We start from the raw sequence: 20,557 nt of genomic DNA on the forward strand, positions 1-20,557 counted from the left end.
TCTTGTAGATGGGCATCACATTAGCAAGCCTCCAATCCTCTGGGACCTCTCCAGATAACCAGGAACTCTGATAGATGATGGAAAGTGGCCCAGCAATCACATCCACCAACTCCCTCAGCACCCTCAGTCCAGGTGGAGCAGTCATTTTCCATGACTAAGGTCTTCTTTACACCAATAGCTGTTTTTCTTAAATAAGATAATTAACTTCACGGTGACCATATCAATGATTTAATGCTCTCTACTTCTACTGAGTAATTTGAGATGAAGGCCACATTTTACTTTCAGGCTGTTACTGCCATACTTTTTTGTAGTCATAGACCTAAGATTTATCTGATACTTATTTTCAGTCATTTCCTATATAGTTCCAAGGAACAGATAATGATATATTTTCTGTACTATCACTTGGTAAAACAAGGAGAAGAAAAAGAAGTCTACTAATCAGTAAATAGTAAGTTTCCCAATTATTTCAAATGTTTTAGGTTAAAATCTTAGACCTCTGATAAGGTCTGATTCAGAAAGTTCCCAGTAGCTAAACTGGGAATACATCTGCTTCCTAGCTCATGTAAATGAAGTTTTTAATAGCTATATGTTAGACTAAGTTTATATTTTTCCAGAAATATTAGAACATTCAGGAGAACACTATGATGTGCCTCACACATCTTACTTGCCTAATACAATTGTTGACAAAAATAATCCTCATTAATTAGTTAAAATGACGTAAACGTATGCATATAACCAATTAGAAGGTTTGTTATGAACTTGTTTCTCCACCATCCCACTGTCATGTTCTGAAGCCAATCCACTGAAGCCAACATCTGATGCAATATACTTAATTTTTCTTACAAAGTCTTCTGACAAAATTTAGTTATCATAATATGGTGTTAATTTTGACTCAAAATGAAAATCAAAATGTCTGTGTTGTTAATTATTTTGCTGATCCAAAAAAGTAAGGGAAAGCATTTGTCATAAGAATTGGGTAGAGCCAACTACATGAGGACAGATTAAAGGGAGCAAATTCTAATCCGGAAAAAATTCAAGGACCCCAGGGATGAAATTAAGATTAAAAATTCTCTTACCACATTTTAACATATTAGTCTAATCTTGTGGAGAAATGATAGCCATTCAGTCAGGGAATGTGCAAGGTTTTACAGTGAGTCAGGAATCAACAGCAACATATACAATTTAAGGAATAACTGGATAGCTCATAATGTTGCAGAAGAAGTTTTGAGGACTCTTGTGAAATACAAATTCAACATTATTTAACAACACCATGCTGTTGCAAAAGAGAAAAACATCATACTGTGCAGTATAAACATGGAGATCATTTACAGCCAACTGATGTAACCCTTCTGCTATTTTTAGCATTGGTAAGGTCTCAGCTGGAGTGTTTTATCCAGTTTTGGGCATCGTATTTCAAGAAAGATCAGCTGAAGACTCCGGGCAAGAGTAACTACAGTTTTATGAAACATAACACACAAAGCAGGCCTGAGCACTCTCAGGCTGTTTACAACAGAAAAGAGAAAAACAAAGGTGACGTGGTGATTGTCTGCAAATCTTTCAAACACTACTGCAAAGAAAGGCAGGCGATGCTCATGAAGTTCATGGAGAATAGAAAATAAAACAGTAGGCTAAAATACAGCAAGAAGGACTTAAGGTGGGAACAGGACAGACTTTCTCACTGTGAAGCACTGAGGCAGATTGCTCAGGGGAGCAGTAGCACCAGGGCAGAATGAGGGCCAGCTGCTCCCCTGGTGTGGGAAGCCAGCAGCCAAGTGCCATGCCGCAGCTGGCAGGGCAGGGACTCCCCAGCCAGGGCCTGTCCTGCCACCAACAGCGAGGTAGGGGTGGCTGAGGCCCCAGGGGACAGTGGCCAGGGCCATTCAGGCCACTGATGCCTTCAAGGCCATGGCATGTAGAACTCCATGTGGGAAGGCTGGAGGCCTTCCACAGCAAGTTAGACCAACTCCTGTCAGGAAGGGCACACCACCGACCCAGCCTTGGGGCAGAAGTAGAGACCGGGTGACTTCTAGGCCTGCCTTCCTTATTTTGACACCTCAAGTTTGATGCCATAAGCCTGCATTATTGAACACCCGCTGTGGCCTGTGGTGATATTCCCTGAGAAAGCCAGGCCTCAGGAAGGCATGCCTTGGTCAGAATGGAAAGATGTCACAGCAGAGCTCTTAAAGGTCCTGCATCAAAGAGCAAGACACATCTTCCCTGCTTCTGGGGCAAATATATGAGAGACTGGTAATTTATATCCGTAGGCTTTCTGTTATATTTATTATTCCATCAGTATTTTTACACTGACTACATTTTCAGTTTGAATAATCTTCTTTCCCCATGTCCATGAATATTCTACAGAGTTAATAAAAATATAGTGGATATGGTGAATACTAATGAATTGTCTGTTTCTATATAGTAGAAAGTAGATTATTTCTTCAGCTGTGCTTCCTTTGGCTCTGAAGACTGATGGTTTTCATACTCAGATCACTTGCTCACCCAAGTCATACCAATGTAGCCAAAGAAAGTCTGAGCATGAATCAATGTCCACGTAAAAAAAAAATAAAATTACAGTCAGGACACACTTCTGTGAAATTAACTTCCTTCTAGATGTTACAGAAGCAATTATTTGCTGTACTCACACTGTTAATTTTACCTCTATTTTTATAACTTGCAATTATTATGTGCTTCCACTCCCCCACCCCTTCTTTATGGAGCACTTTTGCTATAATCTTGCCTAACTGTATGCATCAAATGTGTGCTTCAGGCATACAGTTAGTCTCTGATATCACCGATGCTCCCTATATATCTAATCCCTAACCACATCACATCACACTTCAAAAAAAAAAAAAAAAAAAAGCATTCGGGTCTAATTTTGGATTCCTGGAAATTTAGTCTTCTTCTGAATGGAGGCAAAATAGCGTGCTTTCTTCTGCAGTGAATTTTATTTGTGCTTATTTCCAGTGGGAAGCACTGAATCTCTCAGAAGTCTTACTTGCAAATGTGATGAATATTGGACTTTTTTACCGAAGAAAATGAGTGGCTGCAGTTTTTAGCCCTGGCATGTAATCTGATTGAAATGGTAACCTTATTCATACTTTGTTGTATATTGTGATTTTGAGTTAATGTCTGTGTTAAAATTGGAGACAGAATAATAATGAATTTTAACAGTCTCACTGACTAACCCAGCCATTGGTTCTTGTCAGTTGGAATTTTTTTTTTCTTAATAAGAAGGGAATTAGTTTAACTATATTCTTTCAGTGATCTATGGAGTCAGAATATGTGTAGTAGACTCCTTTTCAATTTTTACCTTTGTAGACAATTCAAAACAGATTAAACACTGGGGAAGTTAGCTGTAAGCCTCATCAAATGACTTGCTAAAGATGCTTTTGCAGCGCTATGCCTCAGCTGCGAGGGTAAGCCCAGAACAGTCCCTTGCTTCCAGCATTGCTCAGCGAGTCTGACTGACGAGAAATATCCTGGCTCTGTCTTGCTATTCCTTACTCATTCTGATTTTGTGTAGTTAATTTAGATGACTGGAGCAAACTTCTTATGTCAAAGGAAACAGATCAGCGTCTTTTCACCACTAGCTAATATTCAGACAATGTCTGTCAAAGAAAACCAAGAATGTGAGGGAAACTTGGTACCTTAACATGCGTTTTCAATTCATGTTTTCCTGACTAAGAAAACCAGAGGGCACACAGTGGTTTTGGATCTAATAGCAATTGATAGTCCTTTTTGTATGGGAAGCAGATTGCAGCCTTCTCTCACAACCTTGAGGAAAGCTATCAGGCAATGCTGCCAATCCAGCAAATACAGTCACATATTTCCATATGGGTCACCTAGATATTTCTCACAGCACTAAATGCTTTGTCATAGATAAAGGAAAATGGATCTGCAGATCTCAGAAAGACCCTCTCTCATCCCAAATACCAGTGCTGAGTAAGCGTTTACATATTGAAGACTGCATTGTTCCGTAATTCACACATGGAGCCAAACTGGAGGATTAGCAGAGCATTGGTTATGGCACCTACATTGGTGCTGTGCGAACAGCCTATGCATTTTCAAAGGTCATGTTGATATCACAGTATGTTTTATATTTCGTAGAGCAGTAAATAAGTAGTGTCATGAAGTTTCAGCAAAAATTATTGTTTTCATACATAACTCTTTCACTAATAAAACATTATTCCTGTAAGTAAAAGTACCTGTGAAGACAATTTTTTAGAGTGTATGAAATGTCAGAGGAATTGTCCTAACGTTACTGCAACAAACTTTGGCATTGATTTATCTTAAGGAAATAATGAGTCACTTTGTGCTGCTCATACTATTCTCTGTTCACATGGCACCACCTTGTGGGATTCAAAAATCATGCAACAGTACTTAGTGGAGCACAATATTCTCGATAATCTGGGTTTTTATTTAAAACATCATCAGCTCAAAAAGGTCAAAACATTTTGAATCTTAGTGATGTTTCCTACAAGTCATAATTCAATAAACTTATGATCTTCTCTGTGTGAGAACTTCTCAAGGTGAAGAGCATTTAATCTGCTTTATATATATATATTTTTTATTTCAATGTGTGCAGGCAGGCCAAAGCTAAGTTTTTTTTCTTTACTTTTCTTCTTTTTTTTTCTTTTTTCTTTTTTCTTTTTTCTTTTTTCCTTTTTTCTTTTCTTTTTTCTTTTTTCTTTTTTCTTTTTTCTTTTTTCTTTTTTCTTTTTTCTTTTTCCTTTTTCTCTTTTCTTTTCTTTTCTTTTCTTTTCTTTTCTTTTCTTTTCTTTTCTTTTCTTTTCTTTTCTTTTCTTTTCTTTTCTTTTCTTTTCTTTTCTTTTCTTTTCTTTTCTTTTCTTTTCTTTTCTTTTTTCTTTTCTTTTCTTTTCTTTTCTTTTCTTTTTTCTCTTCTCTTCTCTTCTCTTCTCTTCTCTTCTCTTCTCTTCTCTTCTCTTCTCTTCTCTTCTCTTCTCTTCTCTTCTCTTCTCTTCTCTTCTCTTCTCTTTTCTCTTTTTTCCTTTCCTTTCCTTTCCTTTCCTTTCCTTTCCTTTCCTTTCCTTTCCTTTCCTTTCCTTTCCTTTCCTTTCCTTTCCTTTCCTTTCCTTTCCTTTCCTTTCCTTTCCTTTCCTTTCCTTTCCTTTCCTTTCCTTTCCTTTCCTTTCCTTTCCTTTCCTTTCCTTTCCTTTCTCTTTTCTCTTTTCTCTTTTCTCTTTTCTCTTTTCATTTTTCTTTTGTTCTTTTCTCTTTTTTCTTTTCTTTTTTTTCTTTTCTTTTTTTTTTTTCTTTTCTTTTCTTTTCTTTTCTTTTCTTTTCTTTTCTTTTCTTTTCTTTTCTTTTCTTTTCTTTTCTTTTCTTTTCTTTTCTTTTCTTTTCTTTTCTTTTCTTTTCTTTTCTTTTCTTTTCTTTTCTTTTCTTTTCTTTTCTTTTCTTTTCTTTTCTTTTCTTTTCTTTTCTTTTTTCTTTTTTCTTTTCTTTCTTTTCTCTTTTCATTTTTCTTCTTTTCTTTTCTTTTCTTTTCTTTTCTTTTCTTTTCTTTTCTTTTCTTTTCTTTTCTTTTCTTTTCTTTTCTTTTCTTTTCTTTTCTTTTCTTTCTTTTTTTTTCTTTTCTTTTCTTTTTTTCTTTTCTTTTCTTTTCTTTTCTTTTCTTTTCTTTTCTTTTCTTTTCTTTTCTTTTCTTTTCTTTTCTTTTCTTTTCTTTTCTTTTCTTTTCTTTTCTTTTCTTTTCTTTTCTTTTCTTTTCTTTTCTTTTCTTTTCTTTTCTTTTCTTTTCTTTTCTTTTCTTTTCTTTTTTCTTCTTTTTTCTTTTCTTTTCTCTTTCCTCTTCTTTTCTTTTTTCTTTTCTTTTTTCTTTTTTCTTTTCTTTCTTTTCTCTTTTCATTTTTCTTCTTTTCTTTTCTTTTCTTTTCTTTTCTTTTCTTTTCTTTTCTTTTCTTTTCTTTTCTTTTCTTTTCTTTTCTTTTCTTTTCTTTTCTTTTCTTTTCTTTTCTTTTCTTTTCTTTTCTTTTCTTTTCTTTTCTTTTCTTTTCTTTTCTTTTCTTTTCTTTTCTTTTCTTTTCTTTTCTTTTCTTTTTTTTCTTCTTTTTTCCTTTTCTTTTCCTTTTCCTTTTCTCTTCTTTTTATTCCCTTCCCTTCCCTTCCCTTCCCTTCCCTTCCCCCTTCCCTTCCCTTCCCTTCCCTTCCCTTCCCTTCCCTTCCCTTCCCTTCCCTTCCCTTCCCTTCCCTTCCCTTCCCTTCCCTTCCCTTCCCTTCCCTTCCCTTCCCTTCCCTTCCCTTCCCTTCTCTTCCCTTCCCTTCCCTTCTCTTTTCCTTTCTTTTTCTCTTTTCTCTCTTCTCTCTTCTCTCTTCTCTCTTCTCTCTTCTCTTTTCTCTTTTCTCTCTTCTCTTTTCTCTTTTCTTTCTCTTTTCTTTCTCTTTTCTTTTCTCATTGTATTTACTTATTAGGAGTGAAGAAATTCATGGGTAGCATACTCATTCACTCCAAAGACCTCACAAAACCAAAATTTGATGTCAGGCCTTATGAAACACACAGGCCAGGGCTCTTTCATACAGCAGCTCCTGCTTCAGCTTTCGATAAGTTTGATTAAACTAAAGCATATCTTTCATTAACACTGATTGAAAACTGACTAGACCATTATGCAGATTACTCTAAAACCTGTTCTGAAATTGGAGACCTACACACCTTCTTCCAAAGGACTAGGTGTATACTCCCCTGAAAAAAGAACCCATGACATACAGCCATTCATCCAGCCCTGCTGACAGTTCTGTGCAGAAAACCTAAACTGGGCTCTCTGTTCCATGAACAGTTGAATGTTCTCATCAGAAACATCCTTTTGGCCAGCTGACAGGGTTTTCTGATAAGGAGGCTTCTGCATGCCCCATTTTGCAGCATCCAATTCTATCCATGTATTGCAGAGGGAATCTGACTGAGGATCCCTCTGAGTGGGAGACTACCCAAAGTCACGTTTTGCAGTTTTGAATGTGAGGCTACTTTATAGACTCACCTCTAAGTGACTTGCCATAAATGACTTTGGCCCAAGGATCTCAAGTCCTCAGTGCTGCATCCAATAGGCAATGCTTATTTTCCTAAAAAGAGAGAGGTACGATGTAACTTCTCCCTCCCAAAGGCAATCTATTTATACTCTCTTTCTCAGAAAGTATAGGACATTGAAGCTACACAATAAAAAATATTTACAGCTCCCGAATCAATTTTGGAAATACAGATAAATATTGTTTATATTGCATCTTGGGCTGGCATTCTCTGTCAGATATCCTATAAAAAGGAGTCCCCCAGCTGTTTAGGGAAATCAGATATATATATATAATATATATGTATATATATGTATATATATATATATATAAGTATACATAAAAGTGTGTATATATGTTTGTTTTTTTTTCAAATCAGTAGAGAATAATCCAGTTCTGTGCACTTTTCTTCTTTGTTGCTTACCCCCAAAACTGCCAAGAAGCTCTGAGAGGAATGGAGGTAATTAATGACGCATAATGCACAGCCTTGGCAAATCTGGGCTGAATCTCTGCTCTGATCCTAAGGTTATAGGTCAGCCCATGTCCTTGATATTAATGCCACTATTAATAAAGACTTCATTATAGCCATGTATCTACTCGTTTGTTTTCTTGTATCTACTCATTTGTCTTCTTGTAAAAAGCAAATTAGAAGAACAAGAGTATATGGAAAAAGTAGCGCTCCATATCTGTACCATAGCCTTTGAGGAAACCTCGGCCATGAGAAAAATAACATGCCAAGAACTCATAGATTGCCACACAGTTTGTATTCCCAAGGGCTGAGTGAATTCAGCCTCAGACACATCCAAAATAGTACCTCTGGAAGTGTTTGGGAATGTCAGTTATCTGGCAAACAGGGGGAAAAAAAAAAAAAAAGGAAAAAAAAAATGGTTTAATGGAATGAAAACGTAATGCAATTTTCTGTCTTAAAGAGAGTTTGATCATAAGCACAAACAGCAATATAATATTATGTATGAATGCGGAACTTGACATTGAAGTATTTCAGTATATAAGATGAAGGATAAAGTATTTTTTATCCTAATTTTACAATAACACTCGGACAGGTCCAGAGATATTAATTGCTTCAGTGAAGGAAGCCAGAAATAGTATCTACCTCTTCTGATACCTAACCCATGCTCGGAAGACATTGCTACCAACTCTCGTAGTCTTACCCTGAGCCTCATGTCAGCTTGTCTGTTTTTTTGAAGAATTATCTCCTGGAAGTCTTTGACTTCATGAGAACTTTAACTTTTAATGAAATTTTCTCATATTTGTGGTTGCATTTTTATTTATAAGGCAATTTTACTATTTCATCCATAATTCTGAAATGGTTCAGTTGACAAGAATGCATCTTGGGATCCTCCTATATTAATTTTCATTTTGATGACAAAAAAATGAGCGTTATTGTATATGTCTTCAAATAGTATGTCAAAACAAAGACAATGCAATTGTGGTTTGGAGGATTCCTTTTTTATATATGTTAGCTGTTCCTAAACAATTCAGGATAATTCAGGAATAGTCAGCATGGATTCACCAAGGGGAACTCATGTTTGACCAATCTGCTGTCCTTCTATGATGAGATGACTGGCCGGGTAGATGAGGGGAGAGTGGTGGATGTGGTCTACCTTGGCTTCATCATGGCTTTTGACGCTGTCTCCCATAACATCCTCTTAAACAAGCTCAGGAGCGCGGCCTATATGAGTGGACCGTGAGGTGTATTGGCAATTGGCTTGACAACAGAGCTCAGAGAGTTGTGTTAGGTGGTGCGGAATCTAGTTGGAGGCCTGTAGCTAGCGGTGTCCCCCAGGGGTCAGTACTGAGTCGAGTGTTGTTCAACATTCATCAACGACCAGGACGAAGGAACAGAGTGCACCCTCAGCGAGTTTGCTGACAACGCAAAGCTCGTGAGGCCTGGTGAGGCCGCGCCTGGAGTATTGTGTCCAGTTCTGGGCTCCCCAGTACAAGAGGGACATAGAACTACTTCAGCGAGACCAGAGGAGGGCTACTAAGATGATTATAGGCCTGGAACTTGCCGTACCAGCACAGGCTGAGAGAACTGGGCCTGTTTAGCCTGGAAAAGAGACTGAGGGGAGACCTCATCAACGCGTATAAATATCTGAGGGAGGATGTTGAGAGGATGGAGCTGGTCTCTTTTCAGTTTTGCCCAGCAACAGGATGAGAGGCAACGGGCACAAACTAAAGAACATGAGGTTCCGGCTGAATATGAGGGGGCACTTCTTTACTGTGAGGGTGACACAACACAGGTTTCCCAGAGAGGTTGTGGAGTCTCCTTCTCTGGAGATACTCAAAACCCGCCTGGATGCCGCCATCTTGCGCAACGTACTCTAGGTGATCCTGTTTGGCAGGGGGGTGGACTAGATGATCTTAAAAGGTCCCTTCCAACCTCTGCCATTCTGTGATTCTGTGATTATTTTAATCACCACACTCATATCCATCAGTTCAATGAGGAATCACCCATGAAGTTCCATAAACATCCTGAAGAAAAAAGTAGATCAATGTTTCTGGCACTGGTTGGGTAGTTGCCATACGTCTGAGTTCTTTTAATCTTCTATTTTGTTAGTTTATATTCTTTACTTCAGCAAAATTGAAAGAGGACTTCATGTGTTTTCTTCTTATAGTGATCTTCCTGTTTTAACATTTTCAAAGCAAAATAATAATAATAATAATGAAGCTGTCCCAAAATCCTTCCAGGAAACCTTTTTTTTTGACAAGATAACTAAATTCACAACGCGGTTTTACTCAGTTCAGCACAGTTTCAGTGCAAATGTAGTAATACCTGATAACAATTTACACATTGGGAGAGCACAGATGTTGAATATGCACCTCTTCTACAGTACTCTTAATAACACAGTACTGTAATTACATTTTCAGCCTGAGTAAGCATAATTGCTTTATATGCTGTTTTCAGGTCTGTTTATTCAGTTAACAAAACTGAATATATGTGGAATACTAACATATTAGCTTGTGCGAAACCTGGCTGAGGCACTGTCTGTCCTTTACAACCTACGTACAGGGTTGTTTTAAGGGAAGATTTGGCACTAGCTGGAGAGCAAAGGCCTGATATATGCCGAACGTCAGCGGTTCCCTTTGACTTTCCACCACCCCGTTTAACACATTTGTGCTGCTAAGGCCGAGCTGAGGCCGTAAGGCACTTGTATGAGGCACTTTTCCTTCAGGGGGCGCTGCGCACCCCTCAAAGCTCGTTCCTCGGGGTATTTTGTGGGCGCACACAGCCCCCGCCCGGCAGGACGTGCTGCCAAAGTAGCCCTAAATGCCCAGCGGGCGCCCCGAGGGGCACCCCCGGTTGCGTGAATCGCCCTGCCGCCCCCAGCCGGCCGCCGACGGTTCTGAGGCGAGCGGCGGGGCGGGGCCGCGAAGTCCTTCAGCAGAGGGCGGGCCCGCGGCGCGGCCACACCCCAACGGCCTCCTCCGCTTCCCCATTGGCTCCTCCGCCGCCCTTCTCCGCCAATCCCCGCGCAGACCCTCCCCGCACAGACCCTCCCTCCCTCCTTCCCGCGCCCGAGAAGCGGCCGGGCGGGGCGGGGCGGGGCTAACGCTCCTTAGGCCCCGCCCCTCGGCCAACGGCCGGGGCCGGGGCCGGGGCCGGGGCCATGGCGAGGGCGGGAGCCGCGCGGCCCTGCAAGGTGCGGGCGGGAGCCGGGGCCGTCCCGTCCCGGGGCTCGGGACCCTCAGGGAGAGCGGGCGGGCGGGGGTGTCCTGCTGAGGGCCCTGCGGGGAGCGCTGCTTTCGGGCAGCCCTTCCCCGTTGCGGAGGTGTTCCGTGAAAACGAAAGCACGTTTCTGTACTCGGCAGGTGCTGTCCTCTGGGAGGCACGCGGGAGCAGCGAGGGTACCGAGCGGAAGGAAGCGGTAAGGCTCGGGTCAGGGTTGGTGTCTGAGCTTGAGTGCGTGAGCATCTGGGGGCCTTGTACCTGCTGTACCTATCAACCAGCCAGAAATCCTGTGTGTGTATCAGTAAAGGTGTCTGGCTCGAAGGCAGTGCAACCAGGTGCTGAGCAGCCTGTGGGCAGGCAGACCCAACCTGAGCAGAAGGCTTGCCTGTGGAAATACAGGCTTAACTCTGTCCATACGTTATATTTATGAAAGACTGAATCCATATAGTTACTAGTCTCATATAAGTGTTAGGACTAAATTCTCCTTGGATGTAAGTTGTTAGTATCTGTTCAGTGCTTCTGCTGCAGCAGTAGAGTTTGCAAAAAGAAAAAGGTATTTGTTTATATATTGGGTATATTGTTTGTATATATATATGTGTGTATATTATACATATGTACATATCATATTGAATGGCCTGGGTTGGAAGGGAGCTCAAAGACCATCCAGTTCCAACCCCCTGCCATAGGCAGGGCTGCCACCCGCTACATCAGGTTGCTCAGGGCCTCGTCCAACCTGGTCTTGAACACCTCCAGGGATGGGGCATCCACAACCTCTCTGGGCAAGAAGTAATCTGTTGACAAAAGAAATTTTGGTTTGCTGTTATTGAATAAAAGTAACTTTTTACTTTGTATGCTAAGGAGGTAATGTGAACAGTGAATTTAACTCTTTCAGGTTTGGATTAAGAAAAGAATGTCATCCTGATGTGGAGGCTGGACACTCTCTCTATTCCACTGATTCTGATGACCAGGTAGTCGAGTGACTTTTTAATACAGTCATCTATGTTATCTAGAGAGAATGGAAGCTGGAATACCTGGAAAAAAAAACTCAACACATTAATTTAGATACTACTGCATCTCAACTAGAAATAGCTCCTGCAAAGCCAGCAAGAGGGTCTGTACTGCATGTTGCAGATGCATGCAAGTTGGCTTTGTGTGCATTTTGACTATTGACAGAGCTTATTAAGGCACAACGTACATTTTGCAAACGTAATTATGCTGTTTATGCTGCCAGAACTATAGCTATGTTTGTTAGGTTGTGTGCCAGAAAAAATGAGTTGCATGCTGCAGCAATATTTTCTGTGCAGTGCTGAATCAATTATATCCGAACTGAAAGTATGCTGTAGATAATAGCTTAACTGTACCTGGAAATAACAATTAAAAAAAAAAATACACACCTGCAATTACTGAAACAAATGGACATGCATGCAACAACACAATATATGTATTTTTTTCAAAAATTGCATGTTTGCTAATTTTCATATAATTGTGAAGTAATACATGGGAAATCAAGCGTTTTTGCTGATGATCAGTTGTTGTTTTTTCAGGTAATAGTGGGGAACAGTCTTCTCTAAAATGGTGTCTTGTTTTACTGATACTCATTTTCTGACCACAGTATTCTTTGTGCAGGTTGATACTATTCATAATGGGCTTGACCGTTGTGCAACTTTACTGAAGAATATTTTACAAAATGAGGCTACAGGTTGTACCTATTTAAAATTTAAGTTACATTTTTAGTTTTTGTAGTACTGTTTTGGTTTGTTTTGTTGACCAGCTTTTGTTTCAAATAATAATAGGAAGGGAGACTAACCATAAACAATTTGGGAAAACAACTTCTGTTAAATTTACTTCCAAGCCTTCGCTAACTAAAGCGAGTACATCCAATAAGAAGGGGCTGAAAAAGAACATTACTGCTGCACACATCCGAAAAGAAATTGGTAAGCAGATTTTCTGGGGCTTGCTTTTTTCTCAAACAATAATGAGAGACTCCTGAACCTCTTGAGGAGATGTAATAAGGCTTCAGATAATTGTATTTTGTTGTAGGTTGATCCAGGGCTAGATCTGCAAAGGATATAGACATTACTCATTACCTTTGGAAACCTTAAATGCTTTAGCAATTACTGAAACTCTCAGATGTTTGAGCTTCATGTAGAAAAAAGAAAGTTAGGTGGGTTTACAAATACCAGCATCATAAGAGTTTAGCCATTAGGAAATACAAAAAAGGATGATAATATGATAATACCCATGCAGCTTTTGTCTTGGAGAGTGAAGTGTTACTGTGCTTAGTCTTATTTAGGATACAGAGCTATAGATTGTCCAGGAGTTAGTCATCTAGCTATGCTTTTCTTATAGATCAGTTTCTAGAAACAGGAAAGTATTGGAATACATAATAGCAATTCAAATGGTTTAGGGTCCAGAGCACTGGAATGGATAGCAAGTCAAAGTTCTCTAGGCTGAGTCACTGTTACTTGAAATAATTCATGTTTTTGTTAGCATTTCTTCCTCTCTCCACTCCATTTCTTTTGTGTGATTTCTAATCCGTTAGACAGGTGGGACCTGTGAACTTGGTATATAGCAGAATGACTCTTCTGTCAATTATAGAAGATGGGCACCTAGTTCATGTCTTTCCAGCACTGGAAGAATATGTAATTTCAATTATACCCAACACGAGAAAATTATATTTGGAGAGCGCTTGGTATGGGTTATTTCCAGTAGCCTAAAGGTTTAGGGAACAGCTTAGCAGAGATGTTACGAGTAGCGTTTTAGAACTTTATATAGGATTAAATCTCTTTGCTTCTTTCAAGGACAGCAGTCTATCCAACTGGGTTAGTTTGCTCTATCTAGGGAAATAAAAAAAAAAAAAAAAACCTAAGATGAATTAATTTGCTGCTTATTAAATCTGACTAGGATCTTAGGCCATAAGATCTTTTATATGTCAAAGAAACCTACCAGTGTGCCTGATGACACAATGTGTTTGTGTAGGTCAAGATCTTCAACTTCAACTGAGTTTTTTGATCTTTTTCTCTAGTGCAAATATCAAATAAGAAACTTGCCTCATCTACCACACCATCTGCGGAGAAAGAACTTTCCAGTGCACAACAGAATCAGCCGGTTCCACCAAATCATATGCCTTGCAGTCAACAGTCTCCTGTGGTGCATCAGAAACTGTGTGAACGTTTGCAAACTCAGATGTCTCTGGTAACTGGCCAGCCACCGCAAAACAGTAACCAAATTCCTACTGTAACTCCTTTTCCTACCTCGGATCATGGTTAGTAGAACTATTAATGTAGGGCTTGCTATTTTACTCTGAATTCTGTGCAGAATTGCCCTGATCTATGAAACCATTGTTTTCCTTCAGGATATCAAAATGTTACAGCATTTAATTATCGACTACCTACCTCCACAGTAGATCTGTCCCTACAGTGTGCAGCTAATCCCTTATCTACTCAATCAGTAAGTAAAAGTTTGATTTGAACTATTAATAAGCATTTTAAATGAGCAATAACTATTTATTTATACATTTATTTGTTTTTTTTATTGGGTTTATATAATTTGTTTCCTTAAGAAAAAAATGTACATATTTCAACATATACTGATTAACAGAATAAATAATGACAGGAAATACTGCTATTTAAAATGTTTTATACATAGACACTGATGAATGAAGTTGGAGGCGTTACAAATGGCTGATTGTTTCTCTGTGGTGAATTCTGTAATATACAGCAAGCATGAAAAGTGCAGGGAATTATTCGTTACTGTTAATAATTATATTCTCAGTCATGTGCATTAGGGTCACTAAACAATTCCTGATTAAAGAAATCATCTGATATGTACCTTTTCCCCACCAATGATCAACTTGCATATTTCTTCAGATACTGTGTTGTATCTTAGAGCCATATATTTAAACGGCTTGTGTGTTTCAGGGCATAAAATAAAACTAATGGAGAGTACCAACTGCCACCTTGGGAAATTGTATGTGCTTGCACCTTAAGACTGTAAGACTGTAGACTTATCTTCCACCTGCAGGCAGTCCATGTATAGTTAGTGCTAACCCTGACTCTTTAAAAATTCATCAACTTAAAATATTGAAATGTAACAGCATTGTCCTTTTTTTTTTTTTCTTTTTTCCCGTTCTGGTTTGCTTTCAAGGAATGTGTACTTACAAAGCAAAAAACAACAGCAACAAAACTGCTGCTGAGGTTTTTTTCTTCAATAACAACTGAGAATGACTGTGCTTTATGTTACCTATAATATTTAAGGTAAAGATAATGTAAACCAGATTTACACGTGAATTATTCAAAGTATGCTGGAAAATTTATGCAATTAAGGAGTTTGAGATGTAGTTATTTTTATAAAATGCAAAGAATGATCAAGACTACAGTGAGTGAGACAAGTTTTTTGTTGTTGTTGTGTTTTAAACATTTGAAAAACCTCCATGTTAATTTTCTGTTCAATATGAATCTTCTTCATGCAGGATGTTCCTGTAAATAGTGGCAATGAATACGTGGCACAGACAAGAGGAACTGTGGCTTTCCCTGTAGTTTCTAATTCTACTACTCCACAAACGCAGTCTGCCAGTGCTCTTCCTGGTGTGATGCCCTGTATAGCATCAGGTGCATCACGTAACTCTACGGTGCCTACATTCACTCCATCATCTGTTGGCAGAGAGATGACCCCAAGCCATGAGCAGCAGCGTAAAGAAGCAGACCTGATAAGATGCATACAAGCTCACCTGTCCCTGTTACAATTGCATGAAATGCCAAATGGCAGGACTGATCAGAAGCACTGTCATCATTGTCCAGCAACACAAAATGTCTCAACGAACAGAGAGGAGGACACTTTTGAAGAACTCAGTGAAGAAGATGACTTGAATGTACTTGATGTAGCCCCAGTGAGAGATACAAGTTGCCAGAGAAGTTTTGTAAGGAAAGATCTAAAACAGAGACAGGAAAGCCCAGAAAAAACAGCCCATAAGGTTAAGACAGTGAAATACCTCTTGGGAGAGCTCCGAGCACTGATAACAGATCAAGGTAAGACATTGCAGTAGAGCGATTATGTAAAAATAACAGAAAAACTGCATAAAATGAGCAAGCACTTCATTTTCAGGAAGATGTGTGACATCTCGGGTAGGTTTTCCACAACTTTAAGTCCTTCGTGTTTCACTGTGGAGAAGAATTGTTATTTTTTGGAGTATTTTAACATCATTGTAACAGCTAGGATAAAGATAGCTCTCATTTCATATACAGTGTTTTCCCCTCAGAAAGAGAGCGGTGTAGACAGATTGCAACATCAATCCCACCAGGGTTAGTTAGATAGGATTTATCAAGATCCAGAAGTGTAGTTCTCGTAGTCAAGCTTTAAAGTTTTAAATAAATAAAGATAGGTGGTCAGAATAAATCAGGTTTTCTTTAAATGTAGATTAGATACTATTGCATCAGTTTGACTGTCCCATTACAGGTTTTTCTGTGTCTTTTTCCCTGCCTTCTGCAGATGATTCAGAGATGTTAAGGTTGATGAATGAAATTGAAGACTGCATATCGTTGCTCCCAGCTGTAGTGGGAAGTACAAATGTACAAACCGAAATAGCACTAGCTTTACAGCCTCTCAGAAGTGAAAATGCGCAGCTGCGTAGGTTAGTAACTGTTTGGTGATTCTGTATTTACAGCAAAAACACCTAAAGTATTCTTAATTGGTCTGTTCTAAATTACACGTTTTAGCATTGTTGTGTTCTAAGTGTTGCAGCCCTTTCATCTTTGTCTATATTATATATTACCAAGAGTGTTGGTAAGGCTTTGTTTAATTAATGCGTAGCCACTGAAGCAAGATGTCAGTTAATACTGGTGTTTTATTAGCATCAGTTACATCACGACTGGGACTTTGTCTAGGTGGGATCAGCATATCATCTTGTCTGAAGACTACAGTATTAACATAATTAGTGTGCTCTTTATTCCTTTTGTAGTGTATTCTTAGATGTAGAAATAACTCTCATTTCAGAGGAGCTTTCAGTTACATAACCGGGTAACACTTCACTTCAGAGCAGAGGGAAATATGTTTACCAGACTTTGCAAAGGGTCTTTTGTGTTGAAGAGAGATTGGAATGCAAGAAAAACACATTAATAAAACTTTCTCATATTTCTAAAATATTGTGACATTTTATTCTTACCAAACTAATTTAAAATGCATTGTTTTGGGACTTATTTTGAACTTTCTGACTATGCACTTTTTCATGATTCACATTTAGGAGACTAAGAATATTAAACCAGCAACTCGGGGAACGAGAGAGAAATGAGAAGACATCTGGACAGAGCTGCAACTATGAATGTAAAGTACTAATAGATAATGATGTTTATTAGGAGCATTTTTGTTAAGGCTTTGTTTAAAGAGATACACATAATAAAGATACAGGTATATAAATAAAAAATAACACTACATACTTTGGCCTTTAATGACAACTGAACTAAGCGTTGAGGATCTAGTCACGCAACTGCATTTGTATGGCTTGTTGTGCCTGCTTAGGTTACAGGGACATGAAGGATTCAGCTCCAGAACAGATTATTTTACCTTATGTCCTCTTACAATGAGAATGACAATTAGCTAAGAAGAAAGCTTGCAGTTTATCTCCCTGCCTCAAAAAAAAAAAAAAATCAGTAACCAAAATTATGAGCATTTCGTAAAACCAGTTCAGTGTATAAGTCCAAACTGTACCACACAAGACACTTAACTTCATATGTTTTACTTTTTGGTAGTAGTTTCTTTGCAGTCCTTGAACATGATGCTTCAGACTCAATTGAAAGAATCACTGAAAGGCATTGAGTTGCTGCAGGCTAAAAATGAAGAGCTACTTAAAATAATAGAAAATCAGAAGGAAGAAAATAAACATCTTACAAAAGATATTCAAGATAAAGAAAAGGAATTGCTTGAAAACAAACAGCAATATGATATTCATTCTACCAAGCTCAAGATTGGTAAGTGTTTTGAAATTGTTCTTCATTTGGTGTTTTAAAATTTGAAAAATTTTAAAATTCTTCTTGGGATTTTAGAGGTGGAGGAGGCATTAGCAAATGTGAAGAGCCTTCAGTTTAACCTGGAAGCTTCTGAGAAGGAAAATAAGATTTTGGGCATAACATTACGCCAGCGTGATGCAGAAGTTAACAGACTACGTGAGTTAACCAGGTACTGTTGGCTAAGTGTTATTTTGGCCTCTTGACGTCACTTTTTTTTTCCTCCGTACTTTAAGTTATTGTAATCTTTAGTGCTACACTAGTATCTTTGAGGTAGGCTAAAGCCTCTCTTGCTGCACACTGTTTGCTACCATAGTGGTATAACTTTATTAAAACAGAGTTGTCTTGTTCCATGATGTTAGTCTTCTTTAAAGTGCAATGCTACCTGACATAACTTGTGCAAAGTCTTAACTCTTGTAGCAGGCTGCAAGTAAGGAGCTGGTTGGGTAGCGCATGGACCTGAAAACCTACTGATACTTCCCTTGAAGCCGTAGAATTAGGAAGTTAACTTTTGAACTGAATTAAGGAGGGATTTCTCTTTTCCCCTTAGAAAATCAGAAATCAAACTCTTATGAAAAGAACTGGCAGAAAGATCAGTCTTCAAGTCTCCCACAGCGAGCTCTTCTTGTGGGAATGAGCAGTCCCTCATCTAATTGTACATACGCTTGAATTAGATTATGCTTAAGTTTTAATGAAAGGTGAGGGTAGGAACTCTTAGATCCCCTGAAGGAATGTTGCATTACTCACCAATTTTTTTAAAAAAATGTTACTGTGAATTTATTTCATCATCATGTTCTATGAATCTGGTGACAAGCTAAGAGGCTCACAAATGTTTTTAAACATCCAGAGTGGCATGTGCATAAAATTTGTGTGGACATGATGTGCGGAGGAAGATAAACTGTTATCTGTCTTGTTTTTAGGTGATATTGATTGAAATGGTGGAGTGTTTTTAATCGTTATTTTTATCTTTAGTAGACATTCAGATACATTATGCTTTTCTGTAGCTGTTAAATACTGACCACCAGATGGTAGTATAATGATGTCTTATTATTGCATGTTTATATAAATATGCTGGATAATATATATATTAGGATTAAGTGTTCATTTTTTGATACAGAAAACAGAAAATTAGAAAATTTGATTTTTTTTTTTCTTTAGAAGCAATAGAATAATTTGGAAAAACTTTCTCTGATTTTGATAGTTGTTTCTATATGCTTTATAATAGTTTCTTGACATCTATTTATTTTGTAGTACTCAAAGCAGGTAAATCAGGAATAATCTGAATAACTTCAGTGTGTTGTGCTAGGTGCATTTCTCTGAGGCAAAGAATGAAATTGAAGGAACTTGCAATTGGTTCACATCTATATTAGTATTTTATGTATGTAGAAAGAATTATGTATGTAGAAAGAATTGTAACTTTGCTGTCGTCTGATAAATCTGATTTTATTTTATATAAAAGTTTTTGAAAAATAGTTGCCGAAAATATAGTTAACCTGCTGCATTTATCTTATCTTAACAGAACTTTGCAGGGCAGTATGGCCAAACTTCTGTCAGACCTCACAGCAGACAACATTAAACCCAGATCTGAAAAAGGTCTCTCAAAGTCCCTTTTGGAAGACTACGAGAAACAGATGCAGTCTGATCCATTTCCTGGGAGTACTTCAGTAATGACTTACCTTAAAAAATTAGAAATGGATCATATTTTGACAGATACAGAACTTCAATTTTCAAATAAAAACGGAGAATTGCAAATGCTAAATCTAGCCTATGAAAAGTTTGCTGCTGAAGAAAATAATATAAACCATACATTCTCAGAAGAAAGAACATCGGCTTCCAGAATATTGCCAACCTTACTGAAGCAAGATGCAGAAACAGTTAGTGATTCTGGGACTTTAGTAGACGAACAAAGCAAGTTGGATGAGACTGTTTACATTCCATTGACTAGCAGTGCCTCTAAAAAACAGGTCGTCTCTGGAAGAACTGATGGACTACACGATACTAGAGGGGCTTGTAAGATGTTAGACTTCAACTGTGAGCTGTCAAACGCTTTGCAGCAGAATAGATGTGAAATGTCAAAGGATCCGACTATTCTGGATAAATTAAGAGCCGGGTGCAGCATGAAAAAGACTATGGAAAACACACTTGAAGTTACAGGGGATAAGGTGAAGCCAGGAGACAAAGTCCAAGTGAAGCCAAAAGGCGCTCCAAGTGGAGCTGCAAAAGACTGTACAGACAAACCAGGCCAAATTCAGCCACGTGTTCCGATGCCATTTCAGAAAGAGTTTCCTAAGAAACGAGGCAATGAAGTAACTGATACTAGTTTTATTTCATTTGATGATATATCAGGGAAGTCTGAATGGAGTGCATCCTCTTTTTCGACATTTACTTCTCGAGATGAAGAGGACTTTAAGAATGGCTTAGCAGCGTTGGATGCCAACATAGCTAGGTTACAAAGAACTCTGCAAAATACCATTATGAAACAATGACTCTGAGGAAACAAAATAGGATGTGCTTGTTCAGATAATTTAGTGTGTGTTTTTTCTGAGGTGTTTTAATAAGTATGGTACCGATAGTAGTATTTGTATTTTTTGTATGAATTGAGTTCCTAGCTGTTTAAATTATGAATGGAATTTGTTCCTCATTAAATTATGGTGCTGCTTCCCTTGATGTATATAACTTCAAATAACTGGCATAAATTCATTTTTTTTAAATTGATGACTTAGGTTTATACCCTTTAACTGCAAAATCTAATTCTTAGCACAGTCTTTGATAACTCTAATAAATTAATGCACTGTTGGCAGTATTTTTTCCTATTAAATGATGAAAGTACACAATTGATTTCTGTGCTTTC

General features: G+C 38.2%; 1 protein-coding gene across 3 annotated transcripts; it reads left to right on the forward strand.

The window, feature by feature from the left end:
- The first annotated feature begins 10,571 nt into the window (after positions 1 to 10,571).
- Positions 10,572 to 20,540, forward strand: CCDC14 (coiled-coil domain containing 14). 3 transcript variants are annotated; one of them, XM_048072329.2, is made up of 13 exons: positions 10,572 to 10,679; positions 10,849 to 10,904; positions 11,601 to 11,676; positions 12,335 to 12,407; positions 12,502 to 12,642; positions 13,734 to 13,973; positions 14,064 to 14,158; positions 15,180 to 15,735; positions 16,196 to 16,337; positions 16,947 to 17,026; positions 17,452 to 17,670; positions 17,746 to 17,878; positions 19,226 to 20,540. In XM_048072329.2, exons 1-13 carry the CDS (start codon positions 10,647 to 10,649, stop codon positions 20,190 to 20,192), a joined length of 2,811 nt encoding a protein of 936 aa, XP_047928286.1. In that variant the 5' UTR covers positions 10,572 to 10,646; the 3' UTR covers positions 20,193 to 20,540. The 3 variants fall into 3 exon arrangements, with proteins under 3 accessions (XP_047928286.1, XP_047928287.1, XP_047928288.1); XM_048072330.2 differs by having other exon boundaries at positions 17,455 to 17,670; XM_048072331.2 differs by lacking the exon at positions 12,502 to 12,642.
- The last annotated feature ends 17 nt before the right edge of the window (positions 20,541 to 20,557 follow it).

Source organism: Anser cygnoides, chromosome 6 (genome assembly GCF_040182565.1).
Source record: "Anser cygnoides isolate HZ-2024a breed goose chromosome 6, Taihu_goose_T2T_genome, whole genome shotgun sequence".
NCBI lineage: Eukaryota > Metazoa > Chordata > Aves > Anseriformes > Anatidae > Anser > Anser cygnoides.